Source organism: Pelophylax lessonae (genome assembly GCF_965119305.1).
Source record: "Pelophylax lessonae genome assembly, chromosome: 9".
NCBI classification, from domain to species: Eukaryota; Metazoa; Chordata; class Amphibia; order Anura; family Ranidae; genus Pelophylax; species Pelophylax lessonae.
This window is the reverse complement of record NC_138776.1, coordinates 30,441,588-30,461,724: the sequence shown is the minus strand read 5'-3', so window position 1 is coordinate 30,461,724 and position 20,137 is coordinate 30,441,588. Positions and strand designations below refer to the sequence as shown.

At 44.5% G+C, this 20,137-nt stretch overlaps 1 protein-coding gene across 1 annotated transcript in view; it reads left to right on the top strand.

Annotated features, from left to right (window-relative positions):
* The window catches only part of LOC309564195 (ovostatin-like), a gene marked incomplete at both ends in the record, with an annotated part of 115,061 nt that overhangs the window by 28,068 nt on the left and 66,856 nt on the right, over window positions 1-20,137 (top strand). Inside the window, 6 exons of the mRNA XM_082268826.1 lie at window positions 239-407; window positions 1,766-1,850; window positions 10,414-10,540; window positions 12,379-12,493; window positions 16,806-16,918; window positions 19,651-19,809. Of these exons, the coding sequence (XP_082124952.1) occupies window positions 239-407; window positions 1,766-1,850; window positions 10,414-10,540; window positions 12,379-12,493; window positions 16,806-16,918; window positions 19,651-19,809 (768 nt within the window). The remainder of the gene's footprint in view (window positions 1-238; window positions 408-1,765; window positions 1,851-10,413; window positions 10,541-12,378; window positions 12,494-16,805; window positions 16,919-19,650; window positions 19,810-20,137) is intronic.

Genomic DNA, 20,137 nt, shown 5'->3' with positions numbered 1-20,137 from the left:
TTACCTAGTTGTGGATATTTTATACTGTGATTTTCAAATAAAGTAAAGAAAAGTTTTTTACATGTTTGTCGATATTTTTGGTGTCCGATTATGCCTACAAATAGTCCCACCTTTGGAGGGCTTTTTCCTTTTGGTCTATGATCGGGATGATGGCATTCTTGCAGCTCCTCACCACCTCCTCTTCTTTTCCTACAATATTCCTTCAATCAAACTATATCTCCCATTTATTTTTCTGCAGGACCCAACCGGAGCTCGCATTAATCAAATTCTGAATCCCACATTAGACAATGGTGTCGTGTCAGTGAGCTTCCCTACATCGGAGCACTCACGGCTCGGGGAATGGCGTATAGAGCTTGAAGATGATAAAGGAGAAAAGCAGTTTGCATCTGCTCAGCTTCAGAGATACAGTGCGTTGAATTGTATCACCCTTGTAACTGATGTAGTGTGTATGTACAGATGGCCATTGTATAAGTTCTCACCTTATCTGGTCCTTATCCACAGGGCCGGCCCTACCATGGGTCCCGCTGAGTCCATTGGACATTAGTGCCAATGGGATGAATAGACCCCCATCATTGGTATCAGTGGAAGGAATAGTGCCCCATCATTGGTGTCAATGGGAGGAATAGAGCCCCATCATTGGTATCAGTGGAAGGAATAGTGCCCCATCATTGGTATCAGTGGGAGGAGTAGTGCCCCATCATTGGTATCAGTGGGAGGAATAGTGCCCCATCATTGGTATCAGTGGGAGGAATAGTGCCCCATCATTGGTATCAGTGGAAGGAATAGTGCCCCATCATTGGTGTCAATGGGAGGAATAGTGCCCATCATTGGTGTGAATGGGAGGAATAGAGCCCCATCATTGGTGTCAATGGGAGGAATAGACCCCCATCATTGGTGTCAATGGGAGGAATAGACCCCCATCATTGGTGTCAATGGGAGGAATAGACCCCCATCATTGGTGTCAATGGGAGGAATAGACCCCCATCATTGGTGTCAATGGGAGGAATAGACCCCCATCATTGGTGTCAATGGGAGGAATAGACCCCCATCATTGGTGTCAATGGGAGGAATAGACCCCCATCATTGGTATCAGTGGGAGGAATAGTCCCCCATTATTGGTGTCAGTGGGAGGAATAGTGCCCCATCATTGGTGTCAGTGGAAGGAATAGTGTCCCATCGATGGTATCAGTAGAAGGAATGGTGCTTTATTATTGGCGTCAGTAGGAGGAATGGTGCCTCGTATCAGTAGGAGGAATGGTGCCTCGTATCAGTAGGAGGAATGGTGCCTCGTATCAGTAGGAGGAATGGTGCCTTGTATCAGTAGGAGGAATAGTGCCTCGTATCAGTAGGAGGAATGGTGCCTCCTATCATTCAGAGAAATGGTGCCCCAAGGGCCAGATAATGGCATGCAAATGGCCACATCCAGTCAGTGGATCACAGTTTGGAGACCACTGCTCTAGAGTGATGTCATTGACCAAATATGGCTATATTTGATCAGTGATGTCAATGCCATCCCTGACAGGTGACGTTGCCCTTTAAACCTATTGCTACCACTGATTTAAATCTACACCAGTAGCAGTGTGTGTGTGTGTGTGTGGTGTAAATACATTTCCAGTTGCTGTAGCTGCTGTCAACTGATAAAAAAATAAATAAAAAGGGCCTTGCACACTCATTATAGTGGGTCTGTATAGCAAAGAGTATCAGGGATAATGTATATGGCAAATGCCCTTCTAGGATGAGAGTTGATGATGTCATTCATTTTCAGATCTACCAAGATTTGATTGGAAGACCAATTGTCCAGGGACCATCTCCGTTTTGGACAAAACAGCTGAAATTAGTGGATCTGCACAGTAAGTACAATCCAAGCTCACAATTCTTAAAACCTACATACACTGAGGATACGCTTAGAATGCACTGTGCAGAGCGTAGTGCATTGTGGGGCGCTCAGAGGGCCAAAATCCCACCAAGCACCCTGCAAATTCGGGTGTTCGCTAAACAGGCGATGTTCGGGTCGAACTTTTGCTCAGTCTGAACAGTTGGCCCATCTCTAGTGGGGAGAAATGAGAGCTCACATACTATCTGTCATTGTTCGAAGTGGTGGTGGCATACCATTCTAAATCACTATATTTGAAATTAAAATGTTTTTTGGTATTTTTGAAGGGTGTGGTGGACTTTACATGACTTCTGAGTGTTATGAAAGCCAATTTGAATGATCCTGGAGCTGTTCTTGGGCCAAAGGACAAATACAAAGAACACTGCCTCCATTCACATGTGAGCATGGCGTTTTTCAGGCATTTTTCAAAACGTTTTTTAGCAGCTTTTTTTTGCAAGTATTTTCAAAGTGTATTACAAGCGTTTTACGGCTGCAGGCATTTTTGTTTAGCAATTAGAAAACACTAGAGAGAGGAGAGGGAGAGGAAATTAAGGATGGAGAGATGCTGTTTGAGCAGAAAACTCTCGTAAAATGCTCACAAAACGCTCAAGTCAGGCATTTCTATTGAAGTCTATGGGACCAAAAACTCTTGTAATCTTCCAAAAAGAAGCGTGTGTACCTTTTTGAGCAACAGGCATTTTGCTTAAGGCTCAGATGTGAACAGGGGTCATTGAAATTAATGGGATTTGGCTTGTTGAGCGTTTTAGAGCTAAAAGCTTCAAACAGGAAATCGCTCAGTTGTGAACGGGGCCTAACAAAATAAGTTAAACACATCCAAAAATTCCCACACACCTCTAAATATAGAAAAGTATAGGAGTAGGTAATTTATTCCATATATTTTGTCTACCGTATATATGCTCGAGTATAAGTCGACCCGAATATAAGCCGAGACCCCTAATTTTACCACAAAAAAGTGGGAAAACGTATTCACTTGAGTATAAGCCTAGGGAGGGAAATGCAGCAGCTACTGGACCCAACTGGACCACCACAAGACGCAAAACAGGGGCAGCGGGCATGGTACAGGAGATGGCGCAGGTCATTGTATAGGCATTGCACAGGTCATGGTAAGGGCATGGCACAGGTCAGGGCACAGGTGATGGTACAGGCATGGCAGAGGTGATGGTACAGGCATGCCACAGGTCATGGTACAGGCATGGCACAGGTCATGGTACAGGAGATGGTATAGGCATGGCACAGGTGATGGTATAGGCATAGCACAGGTGATGGTATAGGCATGGCACAGTAGGTATAGGCATGATACAGTAGGTATAGGCATGGCACAGCAAGTACAGGCATTGCACAGTATGTACAGGCATGGTACAGTAGGTATAGGCATGGCACAGTAGGTATAGGCATGGCACAGTATGCACAGGCATGGCACAGGAGATGCAGTGCTGCGGGCATGGTACAGGAGAAAGTCCTGTACCATGCCCGCAGCACTGCATGAGGAAGTGCAGGGGCTGCGGAGGAGTCTCCCTTACCTGTCGGTGAGGCGTCTTCGATTTAAAAATCGCGCCACCCGGCGCCAATACGTCACCGCAAATGCGCTGCTGATGCTCGGGAAAGGCCGAACACGTTAGGCTATTCCCGGGCATGCGGCACATGCGCAGTGACACGTCGGCGCCGAGCGGCGCCATTTTTAAAAAGACACTGAAGCCAGTGACTCGAGTATAAGCCGAGGGGGGCGTTTTCAGCATGAAAAAACATGTTGAAAAACTCGGCTTATACTCGAGTATATACGGTAAGCAGCTCACAAAGTGAAATTAAGAGTCTCTGCTTCAGCAAAATTTCACTGAGAAATATGTTTTGCCCAGATCACTCTGATCTTCCCTAGTGCTCACAGTAAGTATTGTAAGACATTTAATTTAGAAGTCTATGGAAGACTTTGCATTCTGAATTTTTTTAGGTTTAAGGCTTTAGGTGAGAGTGGAAAGATTTATAAAATATCTTGTCTATTGAATGGAGGTAGGAGTATTTCCTACACTTTCTGTACTTGTTTCTCATAGCACGGTGGGATTGAAGTACGACCCAATGCCAAAGGAGTCATGGTTGGAGCATTTATGAAACATTGTAAGTCTCTACCATGTATTTATTGACAGAGTGAGTGGTAGTAAGGAGCTTTCACAAACTTTAAGGACACTGAGTTGATGAGGGGGTTTTTCTTGTGTAGCACCCTCCTAGGTGGGTGCTAGGAAAAGCATATGGGTGGCCCTGTCTGCATATCAGGGGGATCTGATCATTTAGTTAGGCTGTCACATGTTTCCAGGTGTGACCTGTTGAGCCTGGGGAGTCTCCCCACTGTTTCCATTGAGGGATCTTATTGGACAGTGGAAGAAACCTAGCCAATAGCACTCCGGGGCTTATGGCTATCTCAGAGGGTGGAGTTTGCTGCAATGCACACTGGGATCGGATATAAGTCTGAAGGGAGCATGTGGCAGAGAGTCTTTGGTGGGAAGCAGAGTCCCAGGAGGAGGGTGACGGCTGTCTCTCCTCCTGTCAGCGGTAGTGAAGGTGTCCTGGCCTGGGCAATCAGCCTAGAGCAGGAAGGTTGAGCTGGGCTGCAGGAAGGGATCCAGAGTGCTGTGGACCGAGTGGAGCTGCTGGGCAGAAGTTTCGGGGAAAACAGTGTTGTGAGTACTTGAAACTGCCCAGGGGTCTGCCTAGGATAGGGGACCACTCCAGAAGGTCAAAGGAATCAGGGAGCCAACTAACCAGTAGAGAGGTTTAGAGAAAGGGGGTGCCTGTGTCCAGTGGTGTATTTAGGTTTTGTGCTGCCCTAGGCCTGACTAAACGTGTGCACCCCCTAATTTACATATGACCCACCCCTTCCTGTAAAGGCCACATCCTTTACTGTTTACGACCCGCCCTGTCATCTGTGAACCACAGACCACAAGTCTATCAGTGCCCATCAGCGTAGCCTCATCAGTTCCCATACGTTCAGCCTCATTAGTGCCCATCTGTGCAGCCTCATCACTGACTGCTTTATGGGGGTGCCAGACCGTTTTGCCTCCTGGACTCTGCCCTCTGGCCCAATTCACCCAATAAGACTGGCACTATATTAAAAGTGTAGCGCAAGCTGGCAGAGACCCTTTTCGTGCGGGACCCGGGAGGAAGCTGTTTTTTTTTTCTGTGCAGGGTGCAGCTTTTTTTGCTGCCCCCCTGCAAAGTGCCGCCCTAGGCCTGGGCCTTGTTGGCCTAGGCCAAGATACAGCACTGCCTGTGTCTAAATCTTGAATAGAAGTGAAAGGAAAAGGGGGCGCCGTTGTGGGCCCTGAAGTGTTCAGCAGTGCCGTGTATACAGATAGCTACCTCAGCAAAGAGTGCTTTGGGAAGCTTAACCACTTTACCACCGGAGGATTTTCCTGCTAAAAGACCAGGGGGTTTTTTGCAATTTTTTACTGCGTGACTTTAACGGACAATTGCGCGGTCGTGCAACGCTGTACCTAAACGAATTTCACGTCCTTTTTTTCCCACAAACAGAGCTTTCTTTTGGTGGTATTTGATCACCTGTGCGATTTTTTGATCACGCGCTATAAACAATAAAAGAGCGTAATTTTTGCAAAAATAACAATATTTTTCACTTTTTTTTTATATGAAATTCCCCCCCAAAAAAATGTAAAAATCAAAATTTTTTAACATTTTTGGCCAATTTGTTTTACGCTACCTATGTTTGGTAAAAAAAAATCGCAAAAAGCGTATTTTGATTGGTTTGCGCAAAAGTTATCGCGTTTACTAACAAAGGGAAAGATTTTTGTCATTTTTGGTGGGTTTTTTTTTAACGAGTAATGGCGGCGATCTGCGATTTTTTTTTGCGGTACTGCGACATTGCGGCGGACAGATCGGACCCTTGACTGACATTTTTGACACTTTTGGGGGTACCAGTGACATTACTACAGTAATCAGTGCTATATATATGCACTGTTACTGCAAAAATGACACTGGCAGGGAAGGGGTTAACTGTATTGGACAGGGAGGGGTTAAGTGTGTCCTAGGGGCGTGCTTCTAACTGTAGTGGGACATTCCTATTGGTGTAAAAAAAAAGATCAAAGGTTCTACATAGTAGAACCGTCTGATCTTCATTTTTACACAGGGAGAACTGACAGGCGGCTTGTTTACATAAGCCGCTCTGTCTTTCTCCCGCTGTACCGGCGATCGTAGTGTGACTGGCGGACATCGGGTCCGCCAGTCACACTCCCGCACTTCTCCGTGAACGAGCCGAGGCGGGCGCGCGCTCGCCCGCTATTGGCTCTAGAAGGAGTGACAGGCGAGCGACGTAGACCTACGTCACTCTGCCTGGCCGGGACCGACTGCCGCAGTAAATATACTGTGCGCAGTCGGCAAGTGGTTAAAGAGGATTTCTTTAGTGAAAAAGCAGTCACAAGTCAGTTCAGTGTTAACAGGCATCAGGCCAGCATTAACCAGCGTTAGAAATACATAAATAAACACAGCGCTGAAAACAGTGTATTTTTAAATCTAGTGATATAAATAAATAATCAATATTATTAATAAAAACCAGTGATCAATAAATACGTGAATGCAATTGACATGATAAATAGTCCAATCAAAAAGATGAATAAATGTCCAAATTAGGGATGCACCGAAATTTCGGCCACTGAAACTTTTGGGCGAAAATGGGCCTATCCCATTTTGGCCGAAAATGGGTTAAACATGCCGAAATTAATGGCCGCCGTGAGGAAGGAGGAGGGCGCAGCACAGGTTTGAAAAGTCCCACCTCTGGCCGGCCGCCCGCCTCTCAATGATGTCCCTACTACTACGATGTGTATGAATGAACTAACACACCGGGCGGGCGGGCGAGCGGACGCTAATAGCTAAAACTATGTGAGCGCTTCACTTCCCTGTCATGCGGGTATCTCCTCTGACAGGGAAGTGAAGCGCTCACATAGTTATAGCTATTAGCGGCAGCTCGTCCGCCCTCCCGCCCGGTGTGTTAGTTCATTCATGGACAGATTACAGTAGTAGTGACATCACAGGGAGGCGGGCCGACGGCCAGAGGCGCGTCTTTTGAATGAAGGACACCGGAGGAGCAGAGTGACAGTAAGGAGATTGCATCCTTGGGATGGGGAGGGACGCTGAGGCAGGGGGGGGGGAGGGTGTACTGCCGAGGGGGACGCTGAGGCAGTGGGGGGGGGAGGGACCTGTTGCGAGCTTACCAATGGTATTTGTATTATGCAGCATGAGGTGGTTAATGTATTGCCACTGCTGGTCACTGATGCATTAGTGGCCGACCAGTGGCAGTTAATTAACCCCTTTGTGCTGCATTAGTGCAACCAGTATCAGTGCAACCAGTGTTAATTAATACTGATACTGGTTGCACTAATGCAGCACAAAGGGGTTAATTAACTGCCACTGGTCGGTCACTAATGCATCAGTGACCAGCAGTGGCAATACATTAACCCCCTCATGCTGCATAATACAAATACCATTGGTAATTAAATTAACCTCTTGCCAACCCGTCACAGTACATATACTGTGACAGGGTGGCAGCGACAGGTGTACGTCGCTGCCTGTTTTTGGTGTATGCCCCTCTTCTATCTATTTTAAAATTATTTGGGGGAAAAAGTCATTTTCGGTTTCGGTTTTCGGCCAAGGGCATCCTGCATTTTCGGTTTCGGTTTCGGCCCAGAATTTTCATTTCGGTGCATCCCCTAGTCCAAATAACCACAAATTTAATAAAAACAAGTGTCCACTGTGAAAATTTCTTGTGCAAATGTTGAGTGATTCAAAGGTGCTCCCAAGTGAATATTCACTGATAATTTAGAACTTAGAATCCACACGTGCTCTCTTCCCCACACGTGGGTCCACTTACCAGATTATGTGGACCCCTTGAGACCTTATAGTCCAGGGGTCTAAAAGGCTTAGGCAAGTGGATAGGGTTTGGGTGCCTTCAAGATGTCCTTCCCATATGGATATATAAACAAGAACAAAAGAATATATGGTGCAGTACGTTCCAATAAAATATAATTTAATCAATCAAAAGATCTCCAGGAAATACACACACAATATATAGGAGTATTAAAAGCTCATCATTATATATGAAGACATCAATAGATAATAAGAAATCCCCGGCATCTAGTGGAAAGCAGTCCTACCGTCCTGCTCGCTGTAGATAGCGGCGTGCGTTCCAGCGCAACTTCCGCTTGCGTTCCACCACACCCGAAGTGACGTGTTACGTTGGCTTTGAAGACCGGAAATACGTCGACGGGTTTTGCCCCTTTTCAAAGACATTAACCAGCGTTAACCGACGTTGACCGGCATCCTGCCAGAGTCAAGCCAGCGCCAATCAGCATTTTTTAAGTGTCTCCAGTCCACCAAGTTGTACATAGTTGAGCCAAAGGAGTATCCCAGTAATTCCCTTCTCCTGTCCAAGTTACAAAATAAATACAAAAAACCCAAAGATACTGGAATGGTCATTGTGTCTGTGCTTACACTTGGGGAAACATGCACAAAGGTACTTTTGTTGTACCCGATGACCCAGAGGGACCCATATCCAGCAAAATGTCTGGGAATCATGCTACACTTATACCTCCTGTCCAACACCCCGGGAAGTGGCAACAGGGAAATGCAGGGACATAGAGTGGCACAAGTGCCGGCATTTCAGGCAGCACTGGATCTGTCGAGGCTGGCAGGTACACCCCTGGATAGGAACCAGATGCAGGAACATCAGGATACCAGATGAAGCAACAGGGACTTAGACATGATAATAAGCTGACGTTGGTATCAACCAAGCAGAAAGATACCAATTCAGGAGACAAGATCAAAGTTTGAAATTTAGGCCAAAAAACTGTAGTTGGGCAGTAAAGGAATCAATTCAAGAAACAAGATTATAGTTTGGAGGTAAAGCCAAAGCTGGTAATAGTCAGGCAGTAAAGGAACCAGTTCAGGAGACAGGATCAGAGTTGAGGATCCAAGCTAACCACTTGCCGACCGCTCACTGAGCTGGTACTGCGGCAAAGTGGCTCGTTATCGCACGCGCCACCGGAGGCTCGCTCCCGCTGTGTTCAGACACAGCGGGAGTCGGGCCAGGGGAGGAGAGGTGGTGATCACCGCCGCTCTTCCCCGATGGTCGGGGATCTAGTGTGGATCTCCTAAGTGACAGGGAGTGACAGATTACAGGATTCAGCATAGCTGAACCTGCGATCTGTCCCTGTGTCACACAGTCACCTCCCCCCACGCACGTTAGTAAGCGCCAGGCATACATTAACCCCTCTCTCTCCAATAAAATTAACCCCTTCCCTGCCAGTGTCATTTTTACAGTAACAGTGCATATGTATAGCACTGATTACTGTAGTAATGTCACTGGTAACCCCAAAAGTGTCAAAAATGTCAGTCAAGGGTTCCATCTGTCTGCCGCAATGTCGCAGTCCCGCAAAAAAAATCGCAGATCGCCGCCATTACTCGTTAAAAAAAAAACACCAAAAATGACAGAAATCTTTCCCTTAGTTAGTAAACGCAATAACTTTTGCGCAAACCAATCAAAATACGCTTATTGTGATTTTTTTTTACCAAACATAGGTAGCAGAAAACAAATTGGCAAAAAATTTAAAAAAAAATTTGATTTTTACATTTTTTGGGGGGGGAATTTAATATAAAAAATGTGAAAAATATTGTTATTTTTGCAAAATTTACGCTCTTTTTTGTTTATACCGCAAAAAGTAAAAATCGCACAGGTGATCAAATACCACCAAAAGAAAGCTCTATTTGTGGGGGAAAAAAAGACATAAATTTAATTTGGGTACAGCGTCGCACAACCACGCAATTGTCCGTTAAAATAACGCAGTGCCGAATCGCAAAATATAGCCTGGTCAGGAATGGGGTAAAATATTCCGGTCTTAAAGAGGTTAAAAATACGCTCATTGAGGATTTTTTTGTCAAAGACATGTAGCTAAATACATTTTGGCCTAAATATATGACAAAAATTGAATATATTGGATATTGTTTAACTGTTAAAATAAAAAATGACAATTTTTTTGCAAAATTTTAGCTTTTTTTTATTAATATCTCAAAAAATGAAAATAGCAGAGGTGATCAAATACCACCAAAAGAAAGCTCTGTTTGTGGGGAAAGAAAGGACATAAATTTTGTTTGGGTATGGCGTTGCATGACTGCGCAATTGTCAGTTAAAGTCGCGCAGTGCCAAGTTGCAAAAAGTGGCCTGAACGTTAAGCAGGAAAATCCTCCGGTGGTAAAGTGGTTAAATCACATGCAATTTTTTTGCAGTGCGATTTGAGCCCATTCCTTTTGTATGGTCTCAAATCGCACCGTACAAAAAAAACCAAAACAAAACAAAAAAAAAAAAAAACGGTGTTGGTAATTGGCATCAGTGGTGAAAAGTATCTTTATTTGTTTTAAAAAAACTGGCATCAATGCATCCCTAGCATTTACTGTATGCAGTATGTACCATGCAATTCAATGCTTTCCTCCTTACAAATGCTTACCGTATGTTTCCTTCCATTCTGCAGATACGTATATGGGGAGCCAGTACCAGGCACAGTTGTGGTCCGATGTTGCAGAACCGTTCCTAAATATGGAAGAGAAGCCAACTGCTTTCAGGGTATAAATGACATCTGCAAAGCGTTTACAAAAAAGGTGATTACATGTAATGGTTATTAACCACTTCTGGACCGGAAGGATTTACCCCCTTAACCACTTCCATACAGAGCAGTTACACCCCCTTCCTGCCCATACCAATTTTCAGCCATACAACGCTGTACCCAATCAAATTTTTTATCATTTTTTTCACACAAATAGAGCTTTCTTTTGGTAGTATTTAATCACCACTGGGTTTTTTTTTATTTTTTGCGATTTAACCACTTACCGCAAAGTGACGTAGATCTATGTCGGGTAACTTTGCGGGGTTATACCAGGATGATGCCTCTAGCTAGAGACACCATCCCGGTACCGTGGTTTACAGTCAACGGTCGGCTTTCCGTCGGTAACCGGGTGAGCGGGAGGGGACGTCCCCCCCCCTCTCGCCGCCTTCCGTGACTTTGCTCGGGCCTCCCGTCCCACCGGGAGAACCGAGCACCCAGCCGGCACGTCCGCCGGCTGGATGGAGTCCTGATCAATGCCGGAAACAGCATCGATCGGGTCTCCGATGACGTAACACGGAGGCGGCGTCCATGACGTCACTTCCGGGTTACTATGCTGCAAAAAGCGGCAAATTTAAAAAACGGCTGTATGCACAAACGCCGTTTTCGGCGTTTTGCATACATGGAAGTGTAGTGGAGAGGTCTGGGGTCTTTTAGACCCTCGATCCCTCCATAAAGAGTACCTGTCACTACATATTGGTGTCACAAGGGATGTTTACATTGCTTGTGACAGCAATAAAAGTGATCAGATTTTTATTTTTTTTTTTTTAAATCTGTAATAAAGTAAAAAAAAAAAATAAATAGGAAAAAAAAATAAATTTAGCTGCCCCCGTCACCGTTAGCTCGCGCACAAAAAAAAATGTATACGGAAGTCGAGCCGTGAATGAAATCGCTGTTCAAACCACACATGTGAGGTATCGCCGCGATCGCAAGAGCGTAAGCAATAATTAAAAAAAAAATATCTACACTCTAACTCTAAACTGGTAACAGTTAAAAAAATTTAAAGCGTTTGAGATCTCTATTGACCGTAGTTTGTCGCCATCCCACGGGTGTGCGCAATTTTAAACCGTAACATGTTGGGTATCTTTTTACTCAGTGTGACATCATCTTTCACAATATACAAAATAAATGGGCTAACTTTACTGTTTATTATTTTTTAAATGCAGTGAAATGTGATTTTTCCAAAATTTTAAAAAAAAATGGCATTTTAAAGACCGCTGCGCAAATACCGCGTGACAAAAAATATTGCAATGACCGACATTTTATTCTCCAGAGTCTTTGCTAAAAATATATATATATATAATGTTTGGGGGTTCTAAGTAGTTTTCTAGGAAAAAATACTGATTTTATCTTGTAAACAAAAAGTGTCCGAAATAGGGCTGGGGCTTAAGTGGTTAAAAATGTAAAAACAATTAAAAAGGCTAATTTACACAGGTTCTCTGTTATGTTTGTGTCCGCTAATAATGATTTTAGTGTATTTTTAGTGAAAATATTGGCTTGATATATTCGGGGGGGGGGGCTGCCAGGTAGGCCCTGTGATTTCTAACAGCAGCCCTGGAGCTATGCCAGTAGGTATAATGAATAAAGATAATCACCCTCCATGCAGCCAGTGACATCACCGCCACATGCGCTCTGAAGGTCCAGCATACCTTGCTGGAACCTCAGATCTTCATACCTGAACCGAGATGCTGACTTTTAATAAAAGGACACTTACCTGTCCAGGGATCCAGTACCATCCTCACCCAGGCTGGTTTTTCAATGGTTTTCAGGTTGACTTTGTTTCAGACTTGGCTTGTATTATGTCTTTAAAAGACAATTTCTATTTTGTCCTTGCAGCTGGATGAGAACGGCACGTTTAGTGAATTCCTGGACTTGGATGAATACAAATTACCATTTTCAGGACTTTCAAATGACATCACGTGTGACATCACAATGACAGAAAACGGGACCGGTAATGTCTACCTCTTTTGTTCCAATTTAACATTTGTAAACAGTTAAAGTCAACTTGCCACAAAGATAAAAGAAAAATATAGGGGAAAAAATAATAATAATATCTTACTTAGCAGCGCTCTAATAAACGTGCATATACAATTACCCAACATATATAATGTGATAACATGTGTATATTGCAACAAATCAAAAACTTAAGTGTTAAAAATATTGAAAATTTCACTGTAAGTCCCCGTTCACATTAAGGCGACCTGTGAGGTGACCTGGTCGCCTCACCGGTCGCCTCCCATAGGGAAGCTGCGGACCCGTTCTAATAGGAGCGACACAAGTCGCTCCGACTTAGAAAAAGGGTCCGGAGCTTCTTTGGGGCGACCAGGAGGCGACCGCCATAGACTTCAATGTTATGAAGTCCGTGGCGGCCGCTTCGAGGTCGCAGCGCGCTGCTCGCACCGCGACCTCCAGTAGCGTCGCCCCTATGTGAACGGGGCCTGAATGTCTTGATAGATGAATAAGTCCAAACAATAGTCCAGTGAAAAATAATCCAATAAAAAAAGAAAGGTGAAAATTAGTGATAATTTGACGATCCAGTGAAATTCCAGTGCCAACTGAATAGAGACACACCAAAAGGGTCCACCACCTCTGTGCTCCACTCCCCTCCACTTATTGCCCTCCACTCTCATGGATCGGGCTGATCAAGCTTAAGAATTCCACCACGGCACAGGATGCAAGAAATATGGGGTTTCTGGTAACTGCCAAGCTACCACTCCTCTCATAACATGTAAAGAGAGATGAAAACCCACTAGTGCAATAACGTAAAATTATTTATGGATTTGAATTAAAACCTATTAATTGTCCCCGCCCCTTCTACGAAGATAAACTATTTGAAGACTGATTTACATGTTGTTTATTTATTTATACAGTGTATTGATGGATTATGTATTCATTGATTGATTATTATGTATGTATAATTTTATGAATTCAAATACTTCATGTTCAGTTCTGATATGTGGATATTTTCAATTTTTTATCTGTATTTATAATACTGTACTTTTCATCAAATATGTAATAAATCATTTTTGTGACATTGCATATTACCTCCAATATTTACTAATGACTGTCCTCATTTAAAGTCCCACAACCTTTGCTTTTTTCCTAATGGTAAGCTCGCTCAGGTGCAGCGAATAAATTACTGATGTCACGTCAAAAGGCGTGGGGACAATTAATAGGTTTTAATTAAAATCCATGATTAATATTAATCACCTGCTGGTCTGGGGATTTAACCCCACAGCCTTTCATTTGCAAGCCAGTTATTCTACCAGCTATGCCACAGAGCCAGCGGATTAGCCTTAGACTCTCTCTGGCTAACTAACTTCTCTCTGAGTTTGACAGCTCTTTTACAGGGCTCTGACGTCACCAGCACCCCATAATCCATTGCTCAGATGCAGTTAATAAATTACTAATGTCAGAGCCCTATAAAAGAGCTCTCAAACTCAGATAGAAGTTAGTTAGTCAGAGAGAGTCTAAGGGTAATCAGCTGCCTTGGTGATGTAGCTGGTAGATTAATGGGCTTGCAAATGAGAGGCTGTGGGTTTGAATCCCCAGGCCAGCGGGTGATTAAAATTATTTATGGATTTTAATTAAAACCTATTAATTGTCCCGCCCCTTCTGAAGTGACGTCAGTAATTTATTCGCTGCACCTGAGCATTGGATTGTGGGCGCTGGTGACGTCAGAGCCCTATAAAAGAGCTGTCAAACTCAGATAGAGAATTGTTAACGGGCTTGCAAGTGAGAGGTATTGGGTTCGAATCCCTGGCCAGCGGGTGATTAATAGTCACTTACATTTAAGCCTTTAAAATCAGGACTTGTGATTGTCCATGTTCGCTAGAACATTTCCCCTGTTTGAGATGTTCTGGTGCGAACCAAACGGGGGTGTTCGACTCATCACTATTGCACAGGTACCACAACTTTAAGACCGCCAGTTCTGGCCATCTCTTGGCACTGATGTTGCTGCATATGTGGCTACTTGTTCGGTCTGTACCCAGAACAAAAATCTACGGCACCTTCCCTTGGGCCTTCTGCATCCTATTCCTAATGGGGAGGGTCCCTGGTCTCACCCGACCATGGATTTTATTGTGGAACTTCCCACGTCCCGAGGTTACATGGTTATCCTCATGGTTGTCGACCGTTTTTCTAAAATATGCTACTATGTTCCTTTTAAGCAGCTGCCTACCACTCAGGTGCTTGCCTCTGTTTTTGCCAGGGAGGTTTTCCGCTTACATGGGTTGCCTAAGGAGTTTGTCTCGGACTGTGGGAGCCAGTTTGTCTGGTTCGCCTTTTGCCTCAGTTGGGTATTCAACTCTCCTTCTCCTTGGCCTACCATCCACAGTCCAATGGTGCCGCTGAGCGTTCCAAGCAAACTCTAGAGAAATTTCTCCACTGCTATATCTCTCACCATCAGGACAATTAGGTTGATCTGCTACCCTGGACAGAGTTTGCCAGGATCTCTGTCTTCAACTTTTCTTCCAGAATGTCTCCATTCATGGCCAATTATGGGTTCCAACCCGCTATGTTGCCCGAGTTGTCCTCGCCAGATGATATTTGGGCTGTGAAGGATCATCTTCGTGCCCTCCGTTCCTCTTGGGTGCAGATTCAAGAGTCTTTACAGGTCACTGCACAGCGTCAGAAGCTCCAGGCAGACCGGAGACATTTATCTGTTCCTTTGTACTAGGTCAGGGAGAGGGTGTGGTTGTCGACACGTAATCTCAACCTTAGGGTGCCCACTCCTAAACTGGCCCCTTGTTTTGATGGGCCCTTTTGCATCCTCCGTAAGGTGAACCTGGTGGCCTATGCCCTTGATCTTCCTCCTGGCATGCGTATCTCCAATGTCTTTCATGTGTCACTTTTGAAGCAAATGGTTTGCAATTGCTATACTTCTTCACTTCCTTGCCCTCGTCCCATTCCTGTGGGCAATCATAAGAAGTATGAGGTTAGTCGCTCCTGGGTTCCCTCCACTGATGTTCATGCTCCCACCCTTCTCCTTGCTTTCCATGCTCGCTTTCCTCAGAAACTGTTTTTTGCTCCACGGAGGGAGGGTATTGTCAATGTCTTACCTTGCCTTCCTGTTGGCAGCCATCTTGGACATGTGCAGACTGCTGTCTCTTATAAACTCTATTTGCATCATCACTAGTCTGCTGCCTGAGTGTCGCTCAGTGATGATGTTGCACACCTAACTATATATATCACCTGATGGCTTTCAGATCTTGCCCTTGTGTTTGTGCTCCAAGGTGCATCACCACTGCTAGCAGTCCTCTGTTCTCTGTGTTCCTCCGGGCATGACCTGGCCTGGCTGACGACTTTCCTGGCTCTCGATTCCGCATCAGCAGATAAGCCCGCATCAGAAGACGGCCTGGCTTCGGCAGACTACTCGCTCCTGGACTCGACCCCGGCTTGGATGACTACCTGCTCCTGGACTCAATCCCGGCTTGGATGACTACCTGCTTCCGAACTTGACCCCGGCTGTTCCTGATTTCGCTCCTCTCTCTTGTTGTGCATTTATTATTGTTGCATTATTAAACTGCTTTATTTTACTTGCATCTTTGTGTGGTCTGGTTTCCTGGCACCCTGACAAACTTCTATACAGCTGATACATATGCACTACAGACACACTTCTGTTAGACTTCACCTCTTCCCGGGTGTGCAGCATTTCTGAGCCAGTACCGCACAGCTTGTACCAGTCTCCACCAATGCAGAAGTCCCGTTACCCCTCTCCCAGTGACTAAGATCCTCATATTGCTATTGGATACAGGATGCACATTTCTCATAAGCCCATGCTCGTTCTCCTCCTGAGGCCTCACTACAACTCTTGTGACTCCCCGGTTTGGTCTCCAGGCAATGCGTGCTGCGGGGTCGGTCCCAGTATGTGGAGAAGCGGTCACTTGTAATAGAGCCAAGCACCATACCCCTTCACATCTCTCATGCCATGTCACCCGCTTTCTGGCTGGTTGGTTAATAAAGCACTAGACACAAGTAGGGTAGTCATTAGCAATGGCAATATAGGCTCCTTGGGATAGCTTTTCTGCTGCTTGGATCATTCACTTAACATATTGAAACTAGAAAGTCAACCTGATGGCAGGCTCATGTGCTATTGGTCAGCCCTGGGATCAGACAGCGGACAGGTCAGACTCCATAGGGGCCTTGCAGCCAAACACTGAGCTGCCTAACAATTTTGTATGACAGGGAGAGAATACAAGTGAATAACAGCACACATGGTCAGTCCTGAGAGGTCATTCATAAACATGGACTCTTTTTTACAGGTGTTCTGGTTCCTAGTTCCTGCAACATGAGGATCACCAACAGGCTCGCTATCCTCAAAATGGATCATACAACCATTGGCTCATACTACAATAAAGTCCACCTACCATTTGCCGTGAGTATAGTGCAAAAAATCCAAAAAGTATAATGCAAAATCCAAAAATCTGAGTTTTTGCCAGAACAGGAATAGAAGGGAAATTTCACTTGTTCTGATGAATGCCATCCAAGACAGCATTTCTTTTTCAGTCATATCCTGTTACTACCTGTTGGTCCTACAGGAAAGGAAATTAAGGGAAATCTCCTCAATGCAACAAATAAATTAAAAAAGGGGGTTTAAAGCTGAACTCCAGGCAGATATAAAAGACACAAACTATGCAGCTCTTCAATCATTAAAACATCATTAAATGTGTTCATTAAATGCATGCAGTGAATTTGGCTTGTGTCAGCCTCATGCAGACCTTGTAGAGCAGAGCTTAGATTTTGGGAGGAGAAACAGCACAAGGAGACAGTCAGCTCATGTGCTGACAAGCAGCATGCTTATAGCAGGGGAGAGCAGAGTGACAGAGAGAAAAGCTAATAACTAAGCTGCTTCTCCTTTCACTGTCCAGTCACAGGCTAGGGAGGTGGGTCCAGGATAACCAGGGCTCAGAGGAAGTGGTTTGGGTGATGCTGGCCATCAGACTAAAGACATCTATTGGCAGATAGGGAAAATCTCTGGTTTATACTGTAGATATATATGGTATATGTTGCAATCCAAAGGTGATTTTGCTACTTTATCTGTTTGAACTTTCAGTTTCAATCAGCTGTATACATTCCAGGTGGAACAGCATGCTGTAGAGAAGGACATTTGCTCTCTGTGTCAAAGTAGTCTCAATGCAGAGTTCTGCACCCCCCCCCCCCCCCCCGCAGAGTCAAACTAGAGCTCACCAATCAGTAGTAGGAGGAAAGAGTGAGCTTTGGGGGGGTTAAACCTTTGCAGAGGGACCACTTCTTCTATAACCCCTTAATGACCAGGCCATTTTTTGTGATTCGGCACTGCGTGACTTTAACGGACAATTGCATGGTCATGCGACGCTGTACCCAAATACAAATGTCTCTTTTTCCCCCACAAATAGAGCTTTCTTTTGGTGGTATTTGATCACCTGTGCGATTTTTTTTTTTTGCGCTATAAACAAAAAAAGAGCGACAATTTTGAAAACAAAAACAATATTTTTCACATTCTACTATATAACATTCCCAAAAAAAAAATGTTAAAAATCAAAATTGTTTAACATTTTACGCCAATTTGTTTTCTGCTACATATTTTTGGTAAAAAAAAATCGCAATAAGCGTATTTTGATTGGTTTGCGCAAAAGTTATTGCGTCTACTAACTACGGGAAAGATTTATGTAATTTTTATTTTGTTATAAATTTTTTACTAGTAATGGCGGCGATCTGCGTTTTTTACGGGACTGTGACATTGCGTAGGACAGATCGGACCCCTAACTGACATTTTTGACATTTTTGGGGGGGACCAGTGACATTACTACAGTAATCAGTGCTAAATATGCACTGTTACTGTAATAATGCCATTGGCAGGGAAGGGGTTAATACTATTGGTGATCAAGGGGTTAAATGTAAGCCTAGGGGAGTCATTCTAATCGTGGGGGGGGGGGGGGGGGGTTGGGCCTTTGAAATGATCATAGAGATATGTGATCCTATATAGAAGGATCACATAGCCCCTGTGATCATTGCAGGGAGAAGGACGGATGGCTGTATTTACATCACCCGACTGTCCTTCTCTGTCAGCGGGGAGAGATCGTCGGTGTCAGGCAGCAATCGGAGCCGCCTAACACCTGCACTGGCTTCCCCGCTGACGATCGGTGACGCGCACTTGCCCCCTAGCTCCTCCCAGGAGAGATGACGCCTATTAACGTTATTTTGCCTGCAGCTGCCACACTGCTGACGTAAATAGACAGTGCGCCGGCGGGAAGTGGTTAAATCATGCTGGCAGGGGATAGGCTTTTAATACTTAGGCTGTGTATGCTTTGTTAAGAAAGCAAATTATAAGACTAGGTTGACATCTATGCGTGTCGGGCAAAATCATGCACTTTATTTTGACACACAGAAACACGCTGCCTTTTGGCAGATGCACGGTGGTGCCATAATTTATGAATGGCAACCCTACGCATCTGAAAATGCGGTTTGGTACGGCGTGCTTTTGGAAAAGAGTCAGGGACTTCTTTTTTTTTTTTTCGGTGGTTCTTGTGCATTGGGCAGCCCATATACCCTACATGGTGATGGGAAGGAACACATGAAAAACATACCAAAATGTTTTGGACGCATCTGTAAGTGGAAACCAAGCCTTAAGCCCCGTACACACGTACCGATGGTCGGCTTACAAATGTTCCTCTTTTCTCCCCGGGATGTCGGTGTCTGCTGAAAAGTGCAAAGACAGCACAAGGACAGCACAAGAATTTTGTCCGCCGACTGCAGAAGTGATGTCATGTAATGGTTAACTTTCCCTGTGTTTTCTATTTTCTGAGCATGCCCAGTCTTGCAAATCTGCGGTTTGTCGGCCGAATTGTGTACTGACAGGCGAACAATCGTCCGTTCTGGTGTCGGCATACAAATATTTTCATGTTTGCAAGAAAGACTTTTGTCCGCGGATTGTGCGCAGACATCTGTCGGAGGCACCATACTAACACGCGTACAATCGGCAGATCCTTCGTCCACCGACGTTTGTATGCCGACGATCGGTAAATTTTTTCAGCCAATGTAAATTGAAAGTTCAATGGGGCTTTAGGTTTAATTTCTATTTTTGTTTAACAGCTAATCTTTAATTGTGTATACTTTTTTATATTTTAGGCAACATTAACAGATGAGAAAGGCAACCCGTTGGCCTCTAGAACAATTACAGTGCGGATTGATGGATCAAATGTCAAATGTCTAACAACGGACGCTAATGGAAGAGCCGAGGGTGTGATAGACACATCATCATATTACAAGCCCAACATCACCCTTTCTGTACGTACAGCATACAAATTAAGGGAAAGGGGGGATAAATACACCCTGGGACTTTTAAAAAAAAAAACATGTCTGAATGTATGGTGCTGAGTAGGTCCAGCTTTATGGAAACCCTCTATAAACTCTTCAGCTTCCTTTTGGAAAGAGTGACTAAAGGTCTTAACGTGGTTGTAAACCCTTACAATTACCCACTGAAATGACTAACCTTAGGTGGTACACAGAGATGAAACAAATCCTTCTTTATAAGTTGTACCTGTTTATCTGCAGTGCTCTCTTCTCTACAGACTCCTACATAGTTGCCAACATTTGAAAAAAAATTCCAGGGACA